The sequence below is a fragment of the Hyla sarda genome, chromosome 11, assembly GCF_029499605.1.
Source record: "Hyla sarda isolate aHylSar1 chromosome 11, aHylSar1.hap1, whole genome shotgun sequence".
NCBI classification, from domain to species: domain Eukaryota; kingdom Metazoa; phylum Chordata; class Amphibia; order Anura; family Hylidae; genus Hyla; species Hyla sarda.
Window position 1 is genome coordinate 34,247,156 of NC_079199.1, and position 24,119 is coordinate 34,271,274.

Consider the following 24,119-nt stretch of genomic DNA (forward strand, 5'->3'; position numbering starts at 1 on the left):
TCTGCTAAAACAACTGACATCTGACGGGACAGACATCAAACGGAATTTAGCACAATACTGATGAGAACTTGATTGACTGTGACTAATCAGATATAAATCACAAATAACACAGGAATATTCGCTAATGCATTTAAGGTTGCACACTTACTGGGTGTGATCCAAAGTTCATTTAAGCCAGCTTACAGTAAGTCATCTATGGCAGCACATCCATGAAAAACAAGTGTCCTTTCAATCACACTTCTGCAACACCTTGGTTCAACACCTTTCTCAAGCAGACAGTTAAAAAAGATTCAAATGCACAGAAAATCAGCTCCCCCCACAAGCTCAGCTGTAGCAAGGACTGGTGCGAACAACCCCCGCGTAAAGGAGTACAGATGTCCAGCATAGCAAGGTCATGCAGACATTTTTTTATTTTTTTTTAGTCCATGAAATATGGGAAAATTATGAATAAAAAGGCATTTGCTTTCCACAGAAGTGATCCCTTGGATGACTCATTGTGACTAATCAGAACCATAGGGTGGGATTTATGATTGGTTTTACCCTGGTTATTTGGCACTGAATTGTTGCAAAGTTTTGCGCAAGGGGTGAATTGCACAAAAAGGTCCCGAATTTGACATGTATGTGCTTTTTATATATGTAGTGTGGTTGAAGTAAAAAGAGCTTTTAATCTTGCAGTGGTAGCTATCAAATCAAATGAGACAATATAAAAGTGTTGAAAAATATTGCACACTCTCACTCCAGCCCAGACCACAATTGCTTAGATCTAAGCTATTCATGAAGAACATGCACCTTTCGATAAATTTATGGGAAGTGCCTATAGAGTACACACAGGAAAATGGCAGAAAAAATTACTTGATATACACATACAATGATAAATTCCCCCTATATTCTTTTATCAATTACACCTACCAATTCAGTACTGATCATGTGTAAGCCAAGGTATAAAAAAAAAAATAAATAAATAACTTGCAGGAGAGAAATGTATCTAAATAGATACACGACACTAGTGCTACGGTATAGGGTGTGACTGTATGCATGCTGCTGCTAATACTATAGGTGCATGTCTCTGTAACCCGCACAGGTAAGTGGAAATATAATAAATAAATACAATAGGTAGTTGGGACTTGCTAAAAATAGATTAAACTAATAAATAGATGTACCTATAGTGACGTCACCCTTGACCGTCAGGAACACACGGGCAGACCTTTTACCGAGGTTATGAACGGTAGATATACCACTGGCTGGGGCAGTCTCCCGCCACCCCTTGGATCCTGATAGTGATACCGGACTTAATCCTCAGGATTCCAAATGAACCACACAAACTAGGTACTGATTTAATAACGCAACCGTGAAAAAAAAAACGCAGCTTCAATTGTGTACACACAGACATAGCGGTCCTACCCAATAGGGGTGTCAGAAAAAAATAATTTCAGTCAAATATCGCGATATTTCATTAGACAATACTGTATTGATTCAAAATATGTTCTAATCGATCTTTTATAATTCCTATCGCCCGACGCCCGGGACATACAGTTCCAGGCACCGTGCAGGAGAATTTTTCCGGCCCTTAGCCCTGCTTCTGGCAAGCAGGGCCGGACTTGACAAGTGCGGCGGCGCTCAGCAGTCTGTATGGAGCGGGCTCCGGACTCCTGCACGCTCCGTACTCTGCAGCCCCCAGCTGTTCTCTGTAGCCGGGGGCCGCTGCTAATAGCCAGCGGCTGGCTATTAGCCCTTTAGATCGCCGCTGTCAAAGCTGACAGCAGTGTCTAAAGGGCTGGTGGGCTAGTGGGGTGGATCGCCCCCCGCAGCGTGTCATCGATAGAGCCTGGCTGGACTAGGCTCTATCAATGGAGCGCAGAGCACACAGATCAATGGAGTTCAATACAACTCTATTGATCTGTATGAGGAATTTAATGATTCCTCATAAAAGTCCCCTAAGGGACTAATAAAGTGTAAGAAAAAAAATAATAATAATGTTTTAATAAAAGTTTAAAAGACACACATTAACCCCTTCCATATTAAAAGTTAAAATCACCCCCTATTCCTATATAAAAACATGTAAACATAATAAAAATTATTTGGTATCACTGCGTGCGTAATTGTACGAACTATTAAAATATAACATTATGTATCCCATATGGTATATGACGTAAATGTAAAAAAAAAGATCAAACCACAGAATTGCGAGATTTATAACATCCCAGAAAAAAAGTTAAAAGAGATTAAAAAGATCAATACCAAAATGGTACGGATACAAAAAACAGATTATGGCGCAAAAAATTAGCCCTCATACAGCCTCATGCGGAAAAAAATCTCAGTATATCGTATTTGAGACAGAATTGGGATATATATCGTATCGTCATACATATTGTATCGCCAGATTCTTGCCAATTTACACCCCTACTACCCAAGTAGTGATACATAATACTAATCTTTTTACATTGCAAATCACTATTTATTTAACTTAGCAACTTTTTAGCAAGTCCCAGAACTTTCTGAGAAAATAAAAATGGAGCTCCATCAAATGCCAAACTACAAATATAAATATTGATACAATTAACACAATGTAAAGTGCTAGTGTAATATGAGAATAGTTAATACCTGACAAGTAATAAATGCTCAAATATTAAATAAAAAATGTAAATGCAAAGCAATTGATGTGGATAATGTAGACCAGATTCATACCCAAAATGCAGCCCTAGAACAAGACCTCCAGCTCAGACTCCAATGCATGTTTTGTCACAAGACTTCTTTGTCAAGTCTGTATCCTCTAAGGCTTGGTAGACCGTCTACATGTCACTTTTTCGGGCTACTGTATTTTATCTCACTATAGCAGTATATGGTTCTGTATTTTACTCTGCTGTATGAATTGTCATTTCACGTTATTGCAAAATAATTTGGTCGCGCATGGAGACATTATTTGGCCACTGTATGGTAGCATTTTTCTTTTACTGTATGGTGCCATTATCTAGTCACTATATGGCAGCACTCTTTGTATAATGTACAATGACTATTTATCAGGGTCCCCATTAGTCACATGCATATATGGTATTGTGTCATTCCCATTTTCTATACAAATCAAGGAATTTTTTATTTATTTGTAAAGCATACTTTTTATGCGATATTTCAAGTTATAATAAATAAATTATACTGTTGTGTATGGATTGCATTATGGGGTCAAACTATTTTTGAGCTTGTGCAGCATTTGTGTTGCCTGAAGAAATCTTCTCCCTGCACAGTCAATGCCTAACACAATCTGTTTATAGAGAAGTGGTAGCTTCTGTATGGTTTTGGTTACATATAAATAATTATATATTTTATTTGGATTTTCACAAGCATAGTAGCTTTTAGGTCAGTGTATCCAAACACAGGTGCCTCCAGCTGTTGCAAACCTACAACTCCCAGCATGCCCAGACAGCCTTTGGCTGTAGTTTAGCAGCAGCTGGAGGCAACCTGGTTGGGGAACATTGTTCTAGGCTACCACATTCAGGCGAGAAACTAAACTAATCAGTAAAATACTTGGTCCTTTGCACGCAAACAAACACAATTCACTAAAACTCTATGGCCCTTAAAACATTCCACTATTGTCTAGGGATTTTACAATCCTACAAAAACGTAGCTGACCTTTGCATGATGTCACCCTATCACCTCAGCCCTTTCTCTCAATGAAAACTCTATGTTTGGCACAACTGTCCTGACAGCCGCCCGAGAAATCTTCCTCATTGGCAAACATTCCCAGAAGTCTATCAGCAGAGACAAGTTGTTTTTGGCACGTTGCAGGTAAAGAGGTGCATGTTTTTACAGCCTCACGTCTCCTCACAGCAGCGATTTATCATTCTTTATGTTGGGAGACAGCGGAGCGCTGAAGCTCCGTGTGTGGCCAATTTGAGCTTAATGCACAGTACGAAAATATTTTCTGCTTTGTGAGAGTGGAGGGGGAGAAAATGTCAGAGCAGTTCTGTGCCATTGAGAACCTGACAGTATTTATTGAAGGATTGGGAGTTCCTTTTGTCTTCTACTGCTATTTTCTCTCATACATAATCTGGCCTAGGTGAAGAAGCATCGAGGGGCTGTAGATAAGTAAGGGCGCGCATGGGGTCACCAAAATGCCAAGGTGATTGCTTTAGAAAATCAGGACCGTTTTTTTTATGAAGCTGTCTTGAAATGAAATGATAGAAGAAATATGAATTCATAAAGGTCAACAAAATATGGTTCAGATATATTATTCTTCTTCCCGTTGGGATATAGTTGCAGCTGATAAGTTACCGGGTAAGGATATAAGAACAGCAAGTAATGTCGGCATTGAGGGTCGGTTTCATTTTCCAGCTTTAACGTGTGCCTTTATTTACTTGGCCATTTTAACACTGACATTGCAAAAGGCATTTATAATACTATGGCTTGCCCACTGACATTGGTTATATATTTTTCAAATTTATGAAAGAACATGATATTATTTGTGTACATCTGTCAGGAATTTATGCAATATGCATGTTTGCCTAAATTAAGCATTAGCCAACCTAAAAAACAACTCCACTTGGAAATTCCGTGCAGCAGAGTCCTATTGTTTTTAATATGATTCTGCTGCACCATGCACATGGCAGAGTTTCTGTGGCAGATGTTATTGCCATGGACATTCTGATTCTGGTGTCTGCCAAAAGGATACAAATATTTCAGCGTAAGCCACTCTGAAATACATTACTGTCTATGGGGACTGCGGATTTCCGAGCGGTCCTAGCGACGAAATGTTCCAACCGGCGCCCTCTATTTGGATAATGTCAATCCATGTTTTCCGAGCAGACATTTAAAAAAATCTCCACCATGTGAACATGGTTTTATGGTCACAGACAAAGCCCCAAACAAGACCATGGACATAAATGCAGTGTCCCCTAGTTCAGCAGGACTTCTATCCAGCTAGCAGTTACTCCTTGCCATTTACACCAAAATGTGATAATTGGTGTGAAGTCTGGATGCAGGAAAAAGGCCACGGGTATTCGGCGCAATCCGTGCAGAAATACTCACAGTTCGTGGTATATATTAAGAAAGTCCATTTATTAAGGTGCCAATATAAACAAACACATTTTGAGACCTTTGCTAGCCTCTTTCTCAATGTTAAAAGTGGCATGTCCCCATAATTGATGTGAAAACACCTTAAACACCCAAAATGGTTGCTTACAGCATTTGTTGTTATTTTTCAGTTCCCGTGTCAGGGACCTAGTGAAGACTTGAACTGCATTGAAGTAAAACAGTCTCTTGATAATTCAGACCATGATCTGATCTGACTGTATAGGCATGATAGGTTTCTATAAATGTCCATGCAAAAATTTACATGTAAATTAACACTAAGGCTATTTTCATACTTGGTATTTTGTACCTAATTTTGAGATGTCTATTAAAAAAAAAAATCATTTTAAAAACTGCTGTCTTTTTCCCAGTGAATTGTGAAATGATTCCCCAAATATTAGACATTTTCCCTGCCATTTAACTTTTTTTAGGGGGCTACAGGAAATGCTAATATGCAACTTGTAAACCAGCTAATTTTTGAGCCAAAAACATCTCAAAAAACATTCCAAAGAATGCCTTTTTTTTCCCTTGCACTTCATTTTACTTCTGTTGAAGTTATGGCAGTAAAATGAAACATGTAAATTGACAAACATTTTTCTGTTGAAATCAATGCAAATCATAAGAAAACACGGGAAGAAGTAAGAGGAGAAGGATGTGTCCGTGCGCACAGAGGCGTCATACAGTTGAAGTGAGGGCTCGCGCTCTGTAAAGAAATGTCGGTCGGCGCTTACATATGAAAGATAAGGGGCGCATGCGCTGGGGCCTGTGTGTCAATCACACAGCAGTCCCAGCAGTGATGTACAGGGGATAGGCGTACATTGCCACGGGGCATAGCGAACCCCTGGCCATGCCTATCTGACTGTCAGTGTTTTTTTGAGCTAATAAAAGCTGTACTAAGAGGGATAAAAGCAAGGCTACAGACATATTTTACAAACCATACACACACTGTGGTTAGGTTATATGCCCCAAATGACGCTTTAAACATGACTGATGAGAAAATATCATTTTTCACTCACACAATGGGGCAGATTTACTATGATGAATATCGAAATCCAACTTCCTGATCGTTCTCACCCCTGACATCTGCCATTGTGGAAGAGTGAGAAGACCCTCATATACATTAATGGTTAACTAATCCCCCCCAAAATTGTCAAGTTCAGCCAAAATTTATCTAATGTGCATACTCAGCTTGAGAGGATTCCCAAAAGGCAACAGGAATGAGGCCACAAGCCTAATTAAATTCAATACCTGTTTAGCCACAAGCACTTATAGTGAAATCAAAACACAATGTAAACAAGTGATAATCTATCTAAAAATCCCCTAGTCTTTAACAGTGTTTTAATATTTACTTTGTTTTTGGCTTCCAGGTGGCAAGAAGAGCAGTAGAAGGGGGAGTCTTTGCAGCCGTGCGCTTCATCAGTTGCGCTGCATCTCCTTTCACATGAATGATGTCCGAGATGGAGATCTGAAGAGCAACAAAAAAAAAACAAGATAAACATTTAAGGATTTTAAAAAGGGTAAACAAGGTTTTTTTCAAACAGTAAAATTACAAACAGTTGTTCTGTCAACACCTAGTGATTTCTCACCACTGCCCCTCCCTCAGATCACAGCCAGGGAGTCGCCACCACTCACAAAAGCAACAGATCCTCAGTTCCAGCATAATAAAGACTCAGTTTACTCTAGAATGAAACTAATAGGCTAAAATCACACATGCAGTTTTTTATATGACAGTTTTTAATACTGTCATAAGGTTATTGCTGAGCATAGGCAGATAACATTTATTTCATGAATTTTATCTGTGTAGCCATAACATTCAGTTGTACTCAGAATGACAGTATATGGACAGTGACATCATTTTCAAAATTCATTCTCTGTACAGAAGCTCAATGGATCTAAAAAAAAAGGCCAACCAATGGGCACCGTCATTAAAATTATTTTTTTGCATATGATACAGCAGGTAAAATAAATAAGAGTTGTAATTTACTCCCTGTAAAAATTATTATTTTTATGTTGCTTTCATTGCCTTATAAATCTGGGAGGGTTCCCAAAATGTGCTCACCTGGGTCAGTTGTGTTTTAGACACAACCACAATATAGGCATAGAAATGGTGGTGTAGCTATCCCAGAGTCAGCTATGAAACAACCTGCCGAGCAGCGACTAATAAGACCAAGGAGTGTAGAAAAAGCCCGGTCAATCCACCAGTCGGAGGCAAGGAGTAGTAGATACAAAGACTTTGCCAAACTTAACGCATTTCGAGGCGTCAAAGCCTATTCATCAGATGTGCAGGCATACCAACACATCTGATAAATAGGCTTTGACACCTCAAAACGCATTATGTTTGGCAAATAATGACAACCATTTGGCACTGCACAACTGCGACATGCAGGGCCCTGACAGTGGTTGTTAGCTGCTGATACCAGCCACAAGGTATGAAGTGGACTCGGCTCTTAAGCCTAATCCATACATCCTTAATGGCATAACATTAAGGGGTTATAGAATGAACCAAACTGTTGATCTGGCCACTTCTCAAGCTTCTCATAGATGTATTATTTTTTTCTTTCAGCCTAATAAAGCATTTTCCCAGTTGCATTGAAATGGTGCAATTTTGGTGCACAGTGTCCCATAGCAGTGTCATGCCCCATTCTGTTAAGCCACACCCCTTTATTATGAGGCCATATCCCTTTCAGACAATAATTTGGTGCAACGCATGAGTGACATGAGTAAAATTTGCTCTAAACTTTTAAAATTTTTGGGTAGTTAAAAGATCCATGAAAAATACTCCCTGATTTTTCTTTTAGTGGGTAGATTGTAAAAAGCCTCTGCCAGGAACCACTTGTCTTATAGAGGAAAAAGGATTAGGAATGTTGAAATCTGGAATCTCAAATCTGTCTTTCCCCTGACATTTACTGTAATTTAATGTGCCAACTCCAGACTTTATTACAAGCCATACAGACCTGAGCAGATGACTTGAGAATTTCCTTGGCTTTTCCTTCTGTCATTTCTTCCACTTTTAAAGATGTTATGGATTCCTCTGCAGTCAACATGGATCCTTGGTGACTTGGTTCTTCCTCATCTTTAACCAAGGAAAAAGACAACGGAGTGGAAAGCTTGTCATCCAGCGTGATATCTGCCTTAGGAACCTGGAGCACATGCTGAATGTAATACAGAAAATTACATGATGGGCCATGTAGTCAAAAAAACATGTGTGAGTTGTAGCTTAATGTGAATCCTATAAAATGTGCATTACTTCATGTCTTACTCAATCTGTGGTTTAGACACAAATGATCATATCTAAAATGTAAAATCTAAGAAAACACTAAAATAGTTTATTTTAGTTTGTACTCCAGCTTCAAGAGCTTCGTAGAAGTTGAAGCAGAAACTAAAACAAAATATTCAGAATACGTCCCTCAACAAAATGTTTGAATGGTTTTTTTTTCAACATGTAAAGAATGTTACTTCTTAAAGTGTAGCTTTCATTCTATACAAATTTTCGTAAACCATTAGTACAATTAGATAAGACAATTTTGTTATAAATCACACTTCTGGGTTTGGCTGAAAAATTGCACTAAAAACTACACTGGATTTTATCATTCCTGTTGCCATACAATGGCCCAGATTTATGAATCTGTCAGAGACAAAAAGTGCATTGATTTGCCCATCATTAGGATTCTTATTATTATTATTTTTATATATATATATATATATATATATATATATATATGCAAAATAAGTTTCTCATCACACCACCATATAAGGTAGCGTGCCCTCTAATAAGCTCTGGCTCTGGTTATAAAGTCTCAGAAGCTGATTGGGATTAATGCCAAGTCAGAATTCTCCCCATAAGGGAAGAGAACCCATCTGCAGACAGCTTTTTCGGGGTGCTTGCCCCTCGTCAGTACAGAGCAGTGTGTTCTGGTCTGGCTAAGGATGAGAGACCTGTAGCGACTAGCTAAAGGGATGAGTATTTTCTTCAGGGAGAGGCGCCGCTTCCGGTGTAAAACAGAGATTTAAAAAGGCCTTTAGCACTCCACAGGCTTTCTGGGTAAGAAGTATGCAAAATAAGTTTCTCATCACACCCCTATATAAGGTAGCGTGCCCTCTGATCAGCTCTGGCTCTGGTTACAAAGTCTCAGAAGCTGATTGGGATTAATGCCAAGTCAGAATTCTCCCCAGAAGGGAAGAGAACCCATCTGCAGATAGCTGTTTCGGGGTGCTTGCCCCTCCTCAGTATAGAGCAGGGTGTTCTGGCTTGGCTGAGGATGAGAGACCTGTAGCAACTAACTAAAAGGGACAAGTATTTTCCTCAGGGAGAGGCACCGCTTCCGGTGTAAAACGGAGATTCAAAAAGGCCTTTAGCACTCCGCGGGCTTTCTGGGTAAGAAGAGCTGATTAGAGGGCACGCTACCTTATATGGTGGTGTGATGAGAAACTTATTTTGCATACTTCTTACCCAGAAAGCCCGTGGAGTGCTAAAGGCCTTTTTGAATCTCCATTTTACCCCGGAAGCGGTGCCTCTCCCTGAGGAAAATACTCGTCCCTTTTATATATATATAGCACCAGCAGACTCTGCAGCACTTTACAATTTTTGGGATACAAATAAAGAAAAGAATTAGACATAACAATATTATAATATTACTCATTAAAGGAGATCTCCAATCTTGAAAAACATATCCCCTATCCTAAGGATAAGGGATAAGTTTCAGATCACGGGGATCCGACCACTGGGGCCCCCCACGATCTCCAATACGGGGCCCCGACCACCGCACGATAGGGGATAATTTTTTCAGGACTGGACTACTCCTTTAAATATTCAAAAAGTAGGAGTGAGGGACCTGCTCGTGAGATATGACAGCTAAGCTGCTATTTGTTGCTATGGGGAGATCTCTCCAGTTTTTGTCTAGGACAGATTGATATATCTGGGCCAATGTGTCACTAGACAGTCTGACATTTTCAGTACTGATTAAATAGTGAATAAATAGTGTTAGAGAGTGCAGGTCACACCCCATGGAAAATAGGAATGATCAGTTGTCATTTTACTCATACATTTCGACGAGAAATAGCAAAAGAACAATACTAAGTAGCAGTCTAAGGAAAAAAGGAAACACAATTATTTGCTAAAAATGTAGACAGTACCGGCTCTGGAGGTTGAACTTCTGCAGATGATGTATTTTCCAGTTGAAGCTGCTTGGACTCTTTCTCTTGAACATCAGATTTTTCTTCTGTAGTTTCCTAAAACAATATATTCCTAATTACAAAGTGTTTCTGCTGGTTCTTCAATACACTATAAGACTATAGCATAATGTGCTTGAATGGGTTTTCCCCAGGTACTCAAATTTCTTCTCACACTTCACAAACATACTGATATCTTCAATGACTACCTCAGAAATAGATCTTAGTGTGTGTCTATGCACATCGGGGTCTGATTGTGAGCCGCTATAGTGTCATGAACTGAAGTGAGTGATGAGAAGCTATATAGAGAGTGCAGGGCTATGAAATGTGTGTGTTACTAAATGGTGTGCATGATTGATCCATCATTTTCATTGTTTAATATTGTTCCTTACTAGAAAAGTCTGCTTAAATGGTACTCTTATTAGTAATACAAATGAATATGTTATAGATTAGCCTATTTACATTAGTTTTCTAACATATATATTTTTTTAATATAACTTTGTGTTAAATTAACCCCTAAAAGTCTGGCCACCAGGGTTCCTCCTTTTGGTCCTGCTTGCAGATTGTCTCCTGTAGCAGCCTGGCAGAGACAAAAGTCAGGAAATGCAGGCGGGACCTTAGCTCAGCACAGTGTACAGAGTGTACTGTAGAGTTCAGAGAGCTGAGGGTGTGTGTGCGGATCACAGCTGATCTGCTCTGGGCTGTATGTAGCAGATTGGCGGAGGAAGTTCTCCCCAGCAGGGCTTCAGATGATGTCCTTTTGACAGTGATTAGAAAAGAGAGTCTGCCTTTTTTGCAAAAATAGCACAGCACTTGCAAGTGCTCACTCCTGATGCCTCCCAACATCTGCTGAGTCAGAGGCGAGCATTCGCAGAGGGAGTGCACATGGAGAATAGATGGAGTGCACATGGAGAATAGATGGAGTGCACATGGAGAATAGATGGAGTGCGCATGCTCTGAGGACCTGTGTGTCAATCACACAGCGGCCACAGCACTGAGCACAGAGATAGGCAGGGTGGCCCTGTGGCATTGCAAACCCTTGGCCATGCCTATCCAACTGTTGGTGACTCAACAAAAAAGCATTTTTAGCACAGTCAAGACTACTGTAAAGCCACCAAAGGTATGGCTGCATAAAACTTCTCATGAGCTTTCACACACCGGGCTTAGTTGTGGTCAATACTCAAGATAGTTGCTCTTTAAAGGAAAATGGTCAGCCTGTTCACCCACACTAAACCGAATACACTGGGTTATAATATGGGTGAACAGGAGTCCGATAAGGGGTCACTTACTAAAATACTTACCTTAGGTCCAGAGATATGTCCTCCCGAACATCCACTTCTATAATCAAGGAATTTCATGCTGGAGGCAGGGCCGCATTGGCTTAATTTACATATCCACTGACTGTGACACGTCACGTGAGCGCTCTGCTCTTTGCAGCACTTAATTGACCAGCAACTCCACGTCATTAGGACGTGGAGTCACAGACCAGGAACATGCACATTAAGCCGGCGGGGCCCCAGCTCCAGCACGTAATTTCCGGAATATAGCAGTGAATCTCTCATACCTCAACTATAAGAGACATAATGAGAAAAAAAAATCCACAAAATCACATTTTATTAGCAAATTATGATGGAAAATAAGTATTTGGTCAATAACAAAAGTTCATCTCAATACTTTGTTATATACCCTTGACAGAGGTCAAACATTTTCTGTAATTCTTCACAAGGTTTTCACACACTGTTGCTGGTATTTTGGCCCATTCCTCCATGTAGATCTCCTCTAGAGCAGGGATGTTTTGGGGCTGTCTCTGGGCAACACAGACTTTCAACTCCCTCCAAAGGTTTTCTATGGGGTTGATATCTGGAGACTGGCTAGGCGTCTCCAGGACCTTGAAATGCTTCTTATGAAGCCACTCCTTCTTTGCCCGAGTGGTGTGTTTGGGATCAAGTTCAAACAGGTGCCATTAATACAGGTAATGAGTGGAGGACAGAGGAGACTCTTAAAGAAGAAGTTACAGGTCTGTGAGAGCCAGAAATCTTGCTTGTTTGTAGGTGGATGACTATACTTATTAAATAGTGGTCTATGTAGAACCACCTCATTATATTCTACGTTCTAGTATATTGTTTATAGGTGACCAAATACTTATTTTCCACCATAATTTGCAAATACATTCTTTAAACATCAGACAATGTGATTTTATGGATTTTTTTTTCTCATTAGGTCTCTCATAGTTGAGGTATACCTATGATGAAAATTACAGGCCTCTCATCTTTTTAAAAGGGAGGACTTTGGAGAGCTTGCACAATTGGTGGCTGACTAAATACTTTTATTGCCCGACTGTAAAAATAGACTGCTACCATGACAAATCTGAGAACAGTAGTTCAGATTAGATCAGATCGGGTTATAATATTTTATGCATACAATTTATCCAGTTTGCAGAGGACCTAAGACTCACCCCTGATGTGACGTTATAGTCCAGGCCCAGTACACTCTCCATTAACTGTTTTATCATCAAGTCTGAAGCTGTATATGACTGAGGAGACCGTAGCGAGGCTATTATTTCGTCTACAGACCTGGCTGTGGTCTTGAATGGTGACACCACACTGACGTTAGCCCCTTCAATGGTTCCCATAATGTTGCTTTGATCAGTAACCACATGAGACGATTTATCTGCTATAAGAGATGAAGTGTTTGTCGGATTATCTCTACCACAATGAACTTGCTCTGATGTAGACAAGGTCTTGGACTTCTTTAAACTGTTTTTCTTTTTCTTCTTTCTACTTTTTATCCTTTTCACCGAGTCATCACTATCTTGGAAATCTGAACTTGAAGACGTACTAGTGTCATCACTGTCTTCAGATGACCTAACATCAACAGATTTTTTCGTCTTGGAAGAGGGTGCTGGTGTCACTCTTTGTTTTTTTGTCCTCTTCTTCTCTATGACTAAAGACTTTGTAGAAATATTTCCTGAGTCCTGTGGAATGTAAGACCTAGGCTTTGAGGGTGGTTCTGGTCGTGTGAAAACCATTATAGGTTTGGTTGTTCCAACCATTGATGCTATAGCGGGTCTTGTTACGTTGTGCTCAGTCTCCGGAGTCTCTTTATGAACATACAAGTGGCCATGTTGCAACTGTGTCTGGTCTTCTAGTTTTTGAGCAACATCTGTAGAAATAGAAGAAGCATCTTTTGCGAACATACAGGCTTTATTATCATCAAGCCGTATGTCTGCAGTGATAGAAACAATGGTTCGTTTTGATTCAGACGAAGTTGGTGCAGAATGACAGGCAGATGAAGATGGTTTGCTTCTAACCCCAGATCTCGGACGTGAGAGAGAATGAAATTGATTTGACTGGGGGATAGAAGGGTCCTGCATCAGAGATAGGGGTGAGCTGCTTTTGGGCCGGAGTTTCACCATATCATGTCTGATAGCCCTATGAGGAGGCTTAAGCAATCTTTCCAGCTCTTTCTTGATTCTCAACTCCTCTGCATAATTGCGTCTAAAATGCAAATAGCCCCTTCTGTCTGACATCTCTTCTGTGGTTGCCTGTATAATAAATTAACAAGAGCATTAGCTTTTTTCCACCAGCACTGCTTTTCATTTTCAGAAGCATGACTCGGTATTTGGAAATAATCTAGTGGTCGATGCTTCCTAAATACGCAATTTAATGCACTGTTAAATCTAATTTTCCTTGCAGTTACTGCTGATCATCTCATAGAAACTTGCCCTGATGGGATAATCCTATTCATCACACATTAATTCCAGTCACAGATTTCTCAATTTAGCAGGTCAATCTTATTTCACTGTTTGTGAATTATTTTAGCTGCTTATCCCTTATGTGGGTAGGCTTTTGAGATAAGATTTATCTTGGATAGGAGGCAAGCTGTATATCGGGATACTTCTCTACAACACCCCAAGAATTGCGACTTTTGAGTTTAACCCCTTAAGCAACCCCCTGGGGGGAGGGGGGGGTCATGATTCCCCCCCCCCCCCCCCCCATCAATTCAGATCGTCGATTTGTGGCGATTCCGGGTCAATCGGGTCCGGAAAAAAAGGGTGATAGTGCCGTTTGAGACGACACCTATCACCCTTCAGCTGCCGGAGCCGTTACCATCCAACAAATCAAGACTCCTGCTGTGGGGGTGTCCCTAACAGCACCCGCTCCACCCCTATTTCGGAGGGCAAGGGCGGGTGCCGGGAGTTAGAGATGAGCGAACGTACAGTAAATTCGATTCGTCACGAACTTCTCGGCTTGGCAGTTGATGACTTATCCTGCATAAATTAGTTCAGCTTTCAGGTGCTCCCGTGGGCTGGAAAAGGTGGATACAGTCCTAGGAGAGTCTTTCCTAGGACTGTATCCACCTTTTCCAGCCCACCAGAGCACCTGAAAGCTGAACTAATTTATGCAGGATAAGGCATCAACTGCCGAGCCGAGAAGTTCGTGACGAATCGAATTTACTGTAAGTTCGCTCATCTCTACCGGGAGTCCTTACATGGAACTGGGGCCCCCGAGCCCCAGGAGTGGAGACAGCGGCGGTGGCGTCAGGCAGGGTCCAGCAGAGCAGCAGCAGGAGATAAGGCCGTGCCTCCTCCTGGTGCCTAGAAACAACTCCCAGCATGCACAAAAGGGCATGCTGGGAGTTGTTGTTATGCAACAGCAGAAGGCACAGCTACAACTCCCAGCATGCCCTTTGGTAGTTTGTGCATGCTGGGGGTTGTAGTTATACAAAAGCTGAAGGCACATTTTTTCTAGTGTGCCTCCAGCTGTTGCATAACTACAAGTTCCAGCATGCCCTCCGGCTGTAAGTGCATGCTGAGAGTTGTAGTTTTGCAACAGCTGAAGGCACACTGGTTGCGAAACACAGAGTTTGTTATCTAACTCTGTGTTTCGCAACCAGTGTGCCTCCAGCTGTTGCAAGCTACAACTCCCAGTATGCACTGAAAGACTGTACATGCCAGGAGTTGTAGTTTTGCAACAGCTGGAGGCACACTGGTTGTAAAAAAAACACTGAGTTAAGTAACAAACTCTCAGTGTTTTGCAACCAGTCTGCCTCCAGCTGTTGCATAACTACAACCCCCAGCATGCGTGGACAGCCAAAGGGCAGGCTGGGAGTTGTAGTTTTGCAACAGCTTACAACAACTCCCAGTATTGCCATTGACTGTCCAGGCATGCTGGGAGTTTTCCAACCGCTGGAGGCACACTGTTTGGGAAACACTGTCGTAGGGTAATTATCGGAGGCAAGTGTCCGGGTCTGTCCCTATGCAAATCCCTAATTTAGGCCTCAAATGCGCATGGTGCTCTCTCACTTCGGAGCCCTGTCGTATTTCAAAGAAACAGTTAAGGGCCACATATGGGGTATTTCCATACTCGAGAGAAATTGCCTAACAAATTTAGGGGGGCGTTTTCTTCTTTTTACCCCTTATAAAAAGGTAAAGTTGGGGTCTACTTCAGCATGTTATTGTAAAATGTTGAATTTTTTACACTAACATGCTGGTGTTGCCCCATACTTTTCATTTTCAAAAGAGGTAAAAGGAAAAAAAGACCCGCAAAATTTGTAACACAATTTCATACAGAAATATCCCATATGTGAATGTAAAATACTCTGCAGGCGCACAACAAGGCTGTGCATTTAAGGTGATTTGCACAGGAGTGGCTGATCGTTAGTGGTTGACATAAACGGAAAAAAAAACACCCACGTGACAACATTTTGGAAACTACTCCCCTCACGAAATGTAACAAGGGGTACAGTGAGCCTTAACACCCCACAGGTGTGTGAAGAATTTTCATAAAATTTGGATGTGAAAATGAAAAATTTAAATTTTTTAACTAAAATGCTGGTGTTATCACAAATTTTTCATTTTCACAAGAGGTAATAGGAAAAAAAGCCCCCCATAATTGGTAACACCATTTCTTCTGAGTATATAAATACCCCATGTGTGGATGTAAAGTGCTCTGCTGGTGCACTACAGGGCTCAGAAGAGAAGGAGCGCCATTGGGCCTTTGGAGAGAGAATTTTGCTGGAATTGAAGGCCATGTGTGTATACAAAGCCCCCATGGTGCTAGAACAATGGACCCCCCCCCCCAAATGTGACCCCATTTTGGAAACTACACCCCTCAAGGAATGTAATAAGGGGTGCAGTGAGCATTTACGCCCCACTGGTGTCAGACAGATTTTTTGAACAGTGATCCATGAAAATGAAAAATTTTATTTTTCATTTGCACAGCCCACTGTTCCAAAAGTCTGTAAAACACCAGTGGGATGTAAATGCTCACTGCACCCCTTATTAAATTCCGTAAGGGGTGAAGTTTCCGAAATAGGGTCACATGTTGGGGGTCCATTGTTCTGGTAGCATGGGGGCTTTGTAAACACACATGGCCCCCGCCTTCCATTCCAAACAAATTCTCTCTCCAAAAATCCCTATGGCGCTCCTTCTCTTCTGAGCATTGTAGTGCACATGCAGAGCACTTTACATCCACAAATGGGGGATTTCCATACTTAGAAGAAATGTTTTTAAAAATTGTAAATTTTGGAAAAAAAAACTGCAGTTCAGTGAGAATTTTTTTCATTTATTTACACATTCGACTTAAACGAAAAGTCGTTAAACACCTGTGAGGTGTTAAGGCTCACTGTACCCCTTGAGGGGTGTAGTTTCCAAAATAGTATGCCATGTGGGTTATTTTTTTTTTTTTTTGCTGTTCTGGCACCAGAGAGGCTTCCTAAATGTGACATGCCCTCCAAAAACCATTTCAGCAAAATTTGCTTTCAAAAGGCCAAATTTGACTTCTTCTCTTCTGAGCATTGTAGTGCACTCGCAGAGCACTTAACGTCCACACATGGGATATTCCCATACTCCCATAAATGGGATTGCAACTTTTTAGTGAATGCACTGCATTTTAGTGGGAAAAAAGATTTCATTTACACAACAGATTTTAATGAAAAGTCGTCAAACACCTGTGGGGTGTTAAGGCTCACTGTACCCCTTGTTACATGCCATGAGGGGTGTAGATTCCAAAATAGTATGCCATGTGGGAGTTTTTTTTTCTGTTATGGCACCATAGGGGCTTCCTAAATGCGATATGTCCCCCAAAAACCATTTCAACAAAATTCACTCTCCAAAATCCCATTGTCGCTCCTTCGCTTCTGAGCCCTCTACTGCACTCTACGTTCACATATGAGGTATTTCCTTACACGAGAGAAATTGGGTTACACATTTTGGGGGGCTTTTTCTCCTTTTACCCCTTGTAAAAACTCAAAAAATGTCTACAAGAACATGTTAGTGTAAAAAAAATGGAGATTTTGATTTTTTTCCTTCACTTTGCTGCTCTTCCTGTGAAACACCTAACAAACTTTCTGAATGTCATTTTGAATACTTTGGGGGTGCAGTTTTTATAATGGGGTCATTTATGGGGTATTTCTAATATGAAAGCCCCTCAAATCCACTTCAAAACTGAACTGGTCCCTGAAAAATTCCGATTTTGAACATTTTGTGAAAAATTGGAAAATTGCTGCTGAACTTTGAAGCCCTCTGATGTCTTCCAAAAGTAAAAACTCATAAATTTTATGATGCAAAGATAAAGTAGACATATTGGGGGATATTTATCAAAGGATTTATACTGCTTTTTCCTGCTTTTTGTCTAAATTTGTCGCACAGAAAGTCGCAGTCTAAATAAGTGTGACTTTTCTGCGACTTTTGTTTTGGAGGATTTTTAGAACATTGATGCATTCTAGTCTATTTTATCAAAAGCGACTTTTCAACGACAAGTCGCATCGGCTGAAAGTACGCCGAAATGTCAGACCGTGCTGGAGCAGGTTTAAATATGGACTAAAGCATAGATCCCAAAGTCTATGCGCAGAATTTATCAAGAGCCGTGCGCCTTTTGATAAATTAGGTGCACAATAGACCGGCCTAACGCTCTGCAGTTTGGTCTATATTGGTGCGGGACATAGACAACTTTGATAAATATCCCCCATTGTATATGTGAGTCAATATATAATTTATTTGGGATGTCCATTTTCCTTATAAGGCTAAGTTTCCACTTGGTTTTTTTTCTGGCAGTTTTTGGATATCTGCCACTGCAGTTTTTGAGCCAAAGACAGAAATGTATTCAAAAGGAATAGGACATATAAAGGAAGGACTTATACTTCTCCTCCCTTATGGATCCACTTCTGACTTTGGCTCAAAAACTGCAGTGGCAGTTTTCCAAAAACTGCCAGAAAAAAAAACAAGTGGAAACTTAGCCTAAGCAGAGTAAAAAAAAAAATTCTAAATTTTAAAATTGTTCATAAAATTTGGGAATTTTTCACCAAGCAATTATGCAAGTATGGCCCAAAATTTCCACTAACATAAAGTAGAATATGTCATGAAAAAACAATCTCTGAATCAGAACGAAAAGTAAAAGCATCCCAGAGTTATTAATGCTTAAAGTGACAGTGGTCGGATGTGCAAAAAATGCTCGGGTCCTTAAAGGGGTACTCCGGCGCTAAGACATGTCATTCCCTATCCAAAGGATACGCCGCCGCTGGGGACCCCAGTGATCTTGCACGCAGCACCCCGTTATAATCAGTCATCAGCGAACATGCTCCAGGGACTGATAATAACAGGGTGCTGCGTGCAAGGTCACGGGGGTCCCCAGTGGCGGGACTCCCGTGATCAGGCATCTTATCCCCCATCCTTTGGATAGGGGATAAGATGTCTTAGCGCTGGAGTACCCCTTTAAGGTGAAAATGGGCTGGGTCCTTAAGGGGTTAAACATTTCTTTGGTAAAAACTCTCTAACTTAGTGAAAGTTACAGGTGAATGCCCTAAATTATATAAAAGAGGGTGGATGTAACATAAACACAAATTACAAATGATAGATATAATGAACATCATTTAAATTTAAAGAGGTACTCCAGCACTTTAAAATGTATCCTGTTCCCAAAGGATAGGGGATAAGTGTCCGACATGTGCATGGAGAGAGTATGTTGACCCGGCACTCCATGCACAGGGGGGGTGGGGTGGAGTGGGGTGGGGGGGGTCGATTGGGGGGACTGAATGGTCGGCTGGAAATACTGCAGTCTGAGCAAAGCCATATATTTTTATAGTTACATATTCCCCTACTGACCTCCAGCTAACATCTGACTGTAGAGTTTTTGCCCCCCAGAACACAATGCAGCAAATGGAGCACAGGGTTAACTAGTAGTGCGGGCTCTGAATCAATATAACCAGCTAGCACAGCGGCCGTAGCTACCTACACTGTAGTTCACACTGGAGGTTCTCCGCTGCATTGAGACCACAATAAATGTAATAATGTAAAAATATAACATTTTTCTTCTGTGTTCCTCGGAAATCCAGTGTAGTGCAACAGGCCAGGCTAGGTTCCTTTTATGAATATATATATATATATATATATATATATATATATATATATAAAAACACACACACACAAACCCCACCCCAACAACAAAAAAATTATAAATAAATAAAACACCACAAATGCAGTGTTTTGGGTGGAAAAAAATGTGAAAATAAAAAAACACTATTTTTGAAAAACTCCACAAAAGAAGAAAAAAAAAAAAAATATATATATATATTATATATATATATATATTATTTATTTATTTATTTTGGGAGTCCAAAATGAGAGGGCCGATTTTTTGTGGCTTTTTTTCTTTTTAAGCATAAAAACTGCCAGAATCCAAATGGAAACCAAGCCTAAAGGACCTTTTTGTTAAAAAATAAATAAATGAATAAAAAAGCCCCACAAATGCCATTTTTTTGGTGCTGAAGATTGTGCGGCCAGACATTATCTGCCCCCCACCCCAAATTCTCCAGTAGAAATCCTTGAGTTGCATGATGAAAGAATCACATGACTTGCAAGGAGAAAAAACGCACGGGATAAAATGCCAAATATAAAAAACCACCTATACTAATAAACACACTATTTTTGAACAAAAGGAAATGCCACAAAAGCTACATTAGACTAGGAACAGATGCAACTTTATTTAGTGGGTATTATTTATGCAAAAAAAAAAAACAGCACCCTCATTTATTTATTTTTTTACTCTCAGGGTGCGTTCACACTGAGGAATGATATATCCAAACCCCAGGGCCGAAGCCCGGGGTAAAAAAAAAAAAAAAAACCTACATCCCTAATCAACCCTAAAATATAACTTTTATTAGGTATCTTGATAAAACAACAGTTATATTTTAGGGTTGATTATCTAGGTTTTTTATCCCGGCTTTGGCCCTGGGATTCGGATATTTTGTGCCTTTGGCCCCTAACTGCTCTATTGGGTTATCTTAGTGGCACGCTGAATCTCCTCTTACGGAATTCAGCGAGCGGAGATTCAGCCCGGCAGCCGCCAACTAAATTCTTCGCAGTAGGGCCCCTCGCCATTACCATTGAGGGCTATGCAGTACTTGCGGAATTCCGCACAAAAAATGAACATGTTCATTCTCTGTGCAAAAACAAATTCAGAGGCGGAATTGTCCGCCGCTGAAATTGCTCTGTGTGAACGGGTCTCGCGGAATCCCATTTAGACTGATCTTAAAGTTCACCCCGCGTAATTCCGCTAGCGTAATTCCTCTGGAATCACGTATTGTGAACACACCCCTAAAATGCAGTTCTTTTAGGTGTTTCCCCCCCCCAAAAAAAAATAGTGTGTATTACAGTTATTTTTGGTGGGGGGGGTCATTTTATCACATGTGATTTTTATTGATTTCTAAGGATTTCTATTGGAGAACTAGGGGGGTAAACATTGGGGAAAAAAAACATCAATGTCGTTTTTTCTATGGGAGAAAAAAAGCCAAGATTTTTTGGAAGAAAAAGAAACCAAACCAAGCTTAAAGGGGTTATCCAGGAAAAAAATTTTTTTTATATATCAACTAGCTCCAGAAAGTTAAAACACTATACCCACTTGGCATCCCCCCCCCCCCCTTTTTTTTTATTATATCAACTGGCTCCAGAAAGTTAGACAGATTTGTAAATTACTTCTATTAAAAAAATCTTAATCCTTTCAGTACTTATGAGCTTCTGAAGTTAAAGGGGTAGTCCAGTGGTGAAAAACTTATCCCCTATCCTAAGGATAGGGGATAAGTTTGAGATCGCGGGGGGGTCCGACCGCTGGGGCCCCCTGCGATCTCTCTGTACGGGGCCCCGGCTCTCCGCCCAGATAGCGGGTGTCGACCCCGCACGAAGCGACGGCCGACACGTTCCCTCAATACATCTCTATGGCAGAGCCGGAGATTGCCGAAGGCAGCGCTTCGGCTCTGCCATAGACTTGTATTGAGGGGGCGTGTTGGCCGCCGCCTCGTGCGGAGGTCGACACGCCCCCTTCCCACGGGCTGTCGGGGCTCCATACAGGAGATCGCAGGGCGCCCCAGCTGTCGGACCCCCCGCGATCTGCAACTTATCCCCTATCCTTAGGATAGGGGATAAGTTGCTCACCACTGAGTCACCACTGGACTACTCCTTTAAGGTTGTTCTTTTCTGTCTAAGTGCTCTCTGATGACATGTGTCTCGGGAACCGCCCAGTTTAGAAGCAAATCCCCATAGCAAACCTCTTCTGAACTGGGCGGTTCCCGAGACACGTGTCATCAGAGAGCACTTAGACAGAAAAGAACAACCTTAACTTCAGAAACGCATAAGTACTGAAAGGATTAAGATTTTTTAATAGAAGTCATTTACAAATCTGTTTAACTTTCTGGAGCCAGTTGATATATAAAAAAAAGGGGGGGGGGAATGCCAAGTGGGTATAGTGTTTAATATTTCCCCATTGCTGGGTTTCCCAACCAGAGTGCCTCCAGCTGTTGCAAAACTACAACTCCCAGCATGCCCGGACAGCCTTTGGCTGTCCGGGCATGCTGGGAGTTGTAGTTTAGCAACAGCTGGAGGCACTCAGGTTGGGAAACACTGCCCTATTGATTTGCAGGGGGGGGGGGGCGCAATGTGTGAACACTGGACTGTGCTGACACCCATAGTTATGTCACACCACAGCAAATGATACAAACAAGCAAAACACATAACAAAATACAACAACAAACAACAATTCATAATACAAAATGTAACTCTTCACTTTGCCCATAACTTCCTTCAGGAAGACGCAGACGAGCAGAAGTCGCAGCGGTTTTCATACCGCACAGTGTGTATAGGTTTTAGTTAGTACAGCTTCCTCTGTGTACATTGCACCTAGCGCTCACCTCACCCTACACCCACCTATATCTCCGGTTCCGGGGTCCCAGGTCACACGCCACCCTGAAAGAAAAAAAAAAGCGGCGCCGTTACCTAGCAACGCTCCGGGAACTCCGGCCCCTAAAACTTCTCCACATAGCAACAATGTGGAAACTTCCCAGAGCCCCGCCTACAATTCTCACACACTTCTGACTGCGCTGGGTGCTGCACTCTAGTGGCTGAATGTGGAACTACAAGATGAAATAGCAATAGAAATCCTGCAACAGTATTGCTGACAATGGAAATGATGTACAGTGTCAATGAGATGATACAAGGTCTCCAGACATAGTATAAGCTGGAAGGCTTTTATCCAATGACTGCCTGCAGAGATCTTGCAAAAGGAAAATAAAAAATAAAAAACACATTATATTAAACGCATTGGTACGGCGTCCATTTTAGGACATCGTCAGTCATCAGCCGTAACTTGTCAGGCGAAACAGCGTCCCGCCTCCTCCCTCGGACCAATCGCCATCAGTAGTCAGCCACAACTCCATCCTCCATCAGGCGAAACAGCGTCCCGCCTCCTCCCTCACACCAATCGCCGTCATCCTTCAGCCACAACCCACGACTTATTGAAGTCAATGGTAGCGAAATCCGCTGCAGAATTTCCGCAGCAAATACACTGCGGAAAATCCGCAGGTAATCCGCCAGTGTGAACATACCGTTAGGGTGCCATGCTACGGTTTTCAGTCCGGCCACAAAACCGAGTACGGAGCAAAATGAGCGAACCAAAGTCACTGTCTGACTCCGGTCGGCTCATTCAAATGCATGACATGTGGGCTGGGTCCGGCTGGGATACGGGAGCGTCAGGTTTTGACATTTCCCAGCCGGAGCCGGTGACTGTATAAAGAAGCTGTGACTGGAAGAGATTTTATTTGTGTCAAAGTTATCAATGGCTGTAAGCCAAAATGATAGATGCCAAAAAAGTTTAAAAAAAAAAACACAGCAAAAGAAACAATCTTCACAAAGGGGGAGATTCATCAAAACCTGTGCAGAGGAAAAATTGACCAATTGCTCATAGCAACCAATCAGATCGCTTCTTTCATTTTTGAAAAAGTCTCTGAAAAATCAAGCAATCTTATTGGTTGCTATGGGCAACTGGTCAACTTTTTTGCAGCAAAGGTCTCGAGCGGCATTGCCCATATTCGAATTTGCGATATTTCCCAAAATATATAGATGAATATTCGTCCTATATTTGCGAATTTCACGTATTCGTTATATTCACATATGCGAATATTTGCATATTCGAGGAAGAAAACAGTGAGGGGGTGGACAACTTTACTATTGGTTGCTAGAGATGTTGTTGATAACCTCTGACAAGTGTATTTGCATCATTTTAGTTGACCCACAAGTGAAAAGAAGGAATATGCGAATATGCGGAAAAAAGTGAATATTCGTAATTTTGAATATATAGCGAATATATTTGCAATATTCGCGCCCAACACTAGTCTCGATTAATTTCCTCAAAATAGCTTTCCTCAATGAGAATTAATAAATACCACCACATGTCTTTGAATTAAAGGGGTACTCCGGCCCAGATACATCTTATCCCCTATCCAAAGGATAGGGGATAAGATGTCTCACCACAATCTTGTATTCGCCACCCACCTTTTTGAGCTGCATGCCATCACGCCCCCTCCCATAGACCTGCATAGGGGGGGCGGGGGTGACGTCACAC

The 24,119-nt window shown here is 41.3% G+C and overlaps 1 protein-coding gene across 8 annotated transcripts in view; it reads right to left on the bottom strand.

Moving 5' to 3' along the window:
- Positions 1-24,119, bottom strand: part of TTC6 (tetratricopeptide repeat domain 6) — a 167,841-nt gene that overhangs the window by 116,674 nt on the left and 27,048 nt on the right. For 4 of the 8 annotated variants that reach the window (XR_008848967.1, XR_008848971.1, XR_008848972.1 and 1 more), the window contains exons 2-5: positions 12,686-13,774; positions 10,195-10,290; positions 8,016-8,213; positions 6,411-6,526 (exon numbers count right to left, since the gene is read on the bottom strand). Coding sequence is in view for 1 of the 8 variants with exons in the window: in XM_056546769.1 (XP_056402744.1) it covers positions 6,411-6,526; positions 8,016-8,213; positions 10,195-10,290; positions 12,686-13,774 (1,499 nt within the window). In the remaining 7 variants the exon portion in view is untranslated. Of the gene's footprint in view, positions 1-6,410; positions 6,527-8,015; positions 8,214-10,194; positions 10,291-11,531; positions 11,609-12,685; positions 13,775-22,410; positions 22,572-24,119 lie in introns of those variants that run through there. The other 4 variants (XR_008848969.1, XR_008848968.1, XR_008848970.1 and 1 more) reach the window with 4 other exon arrangements.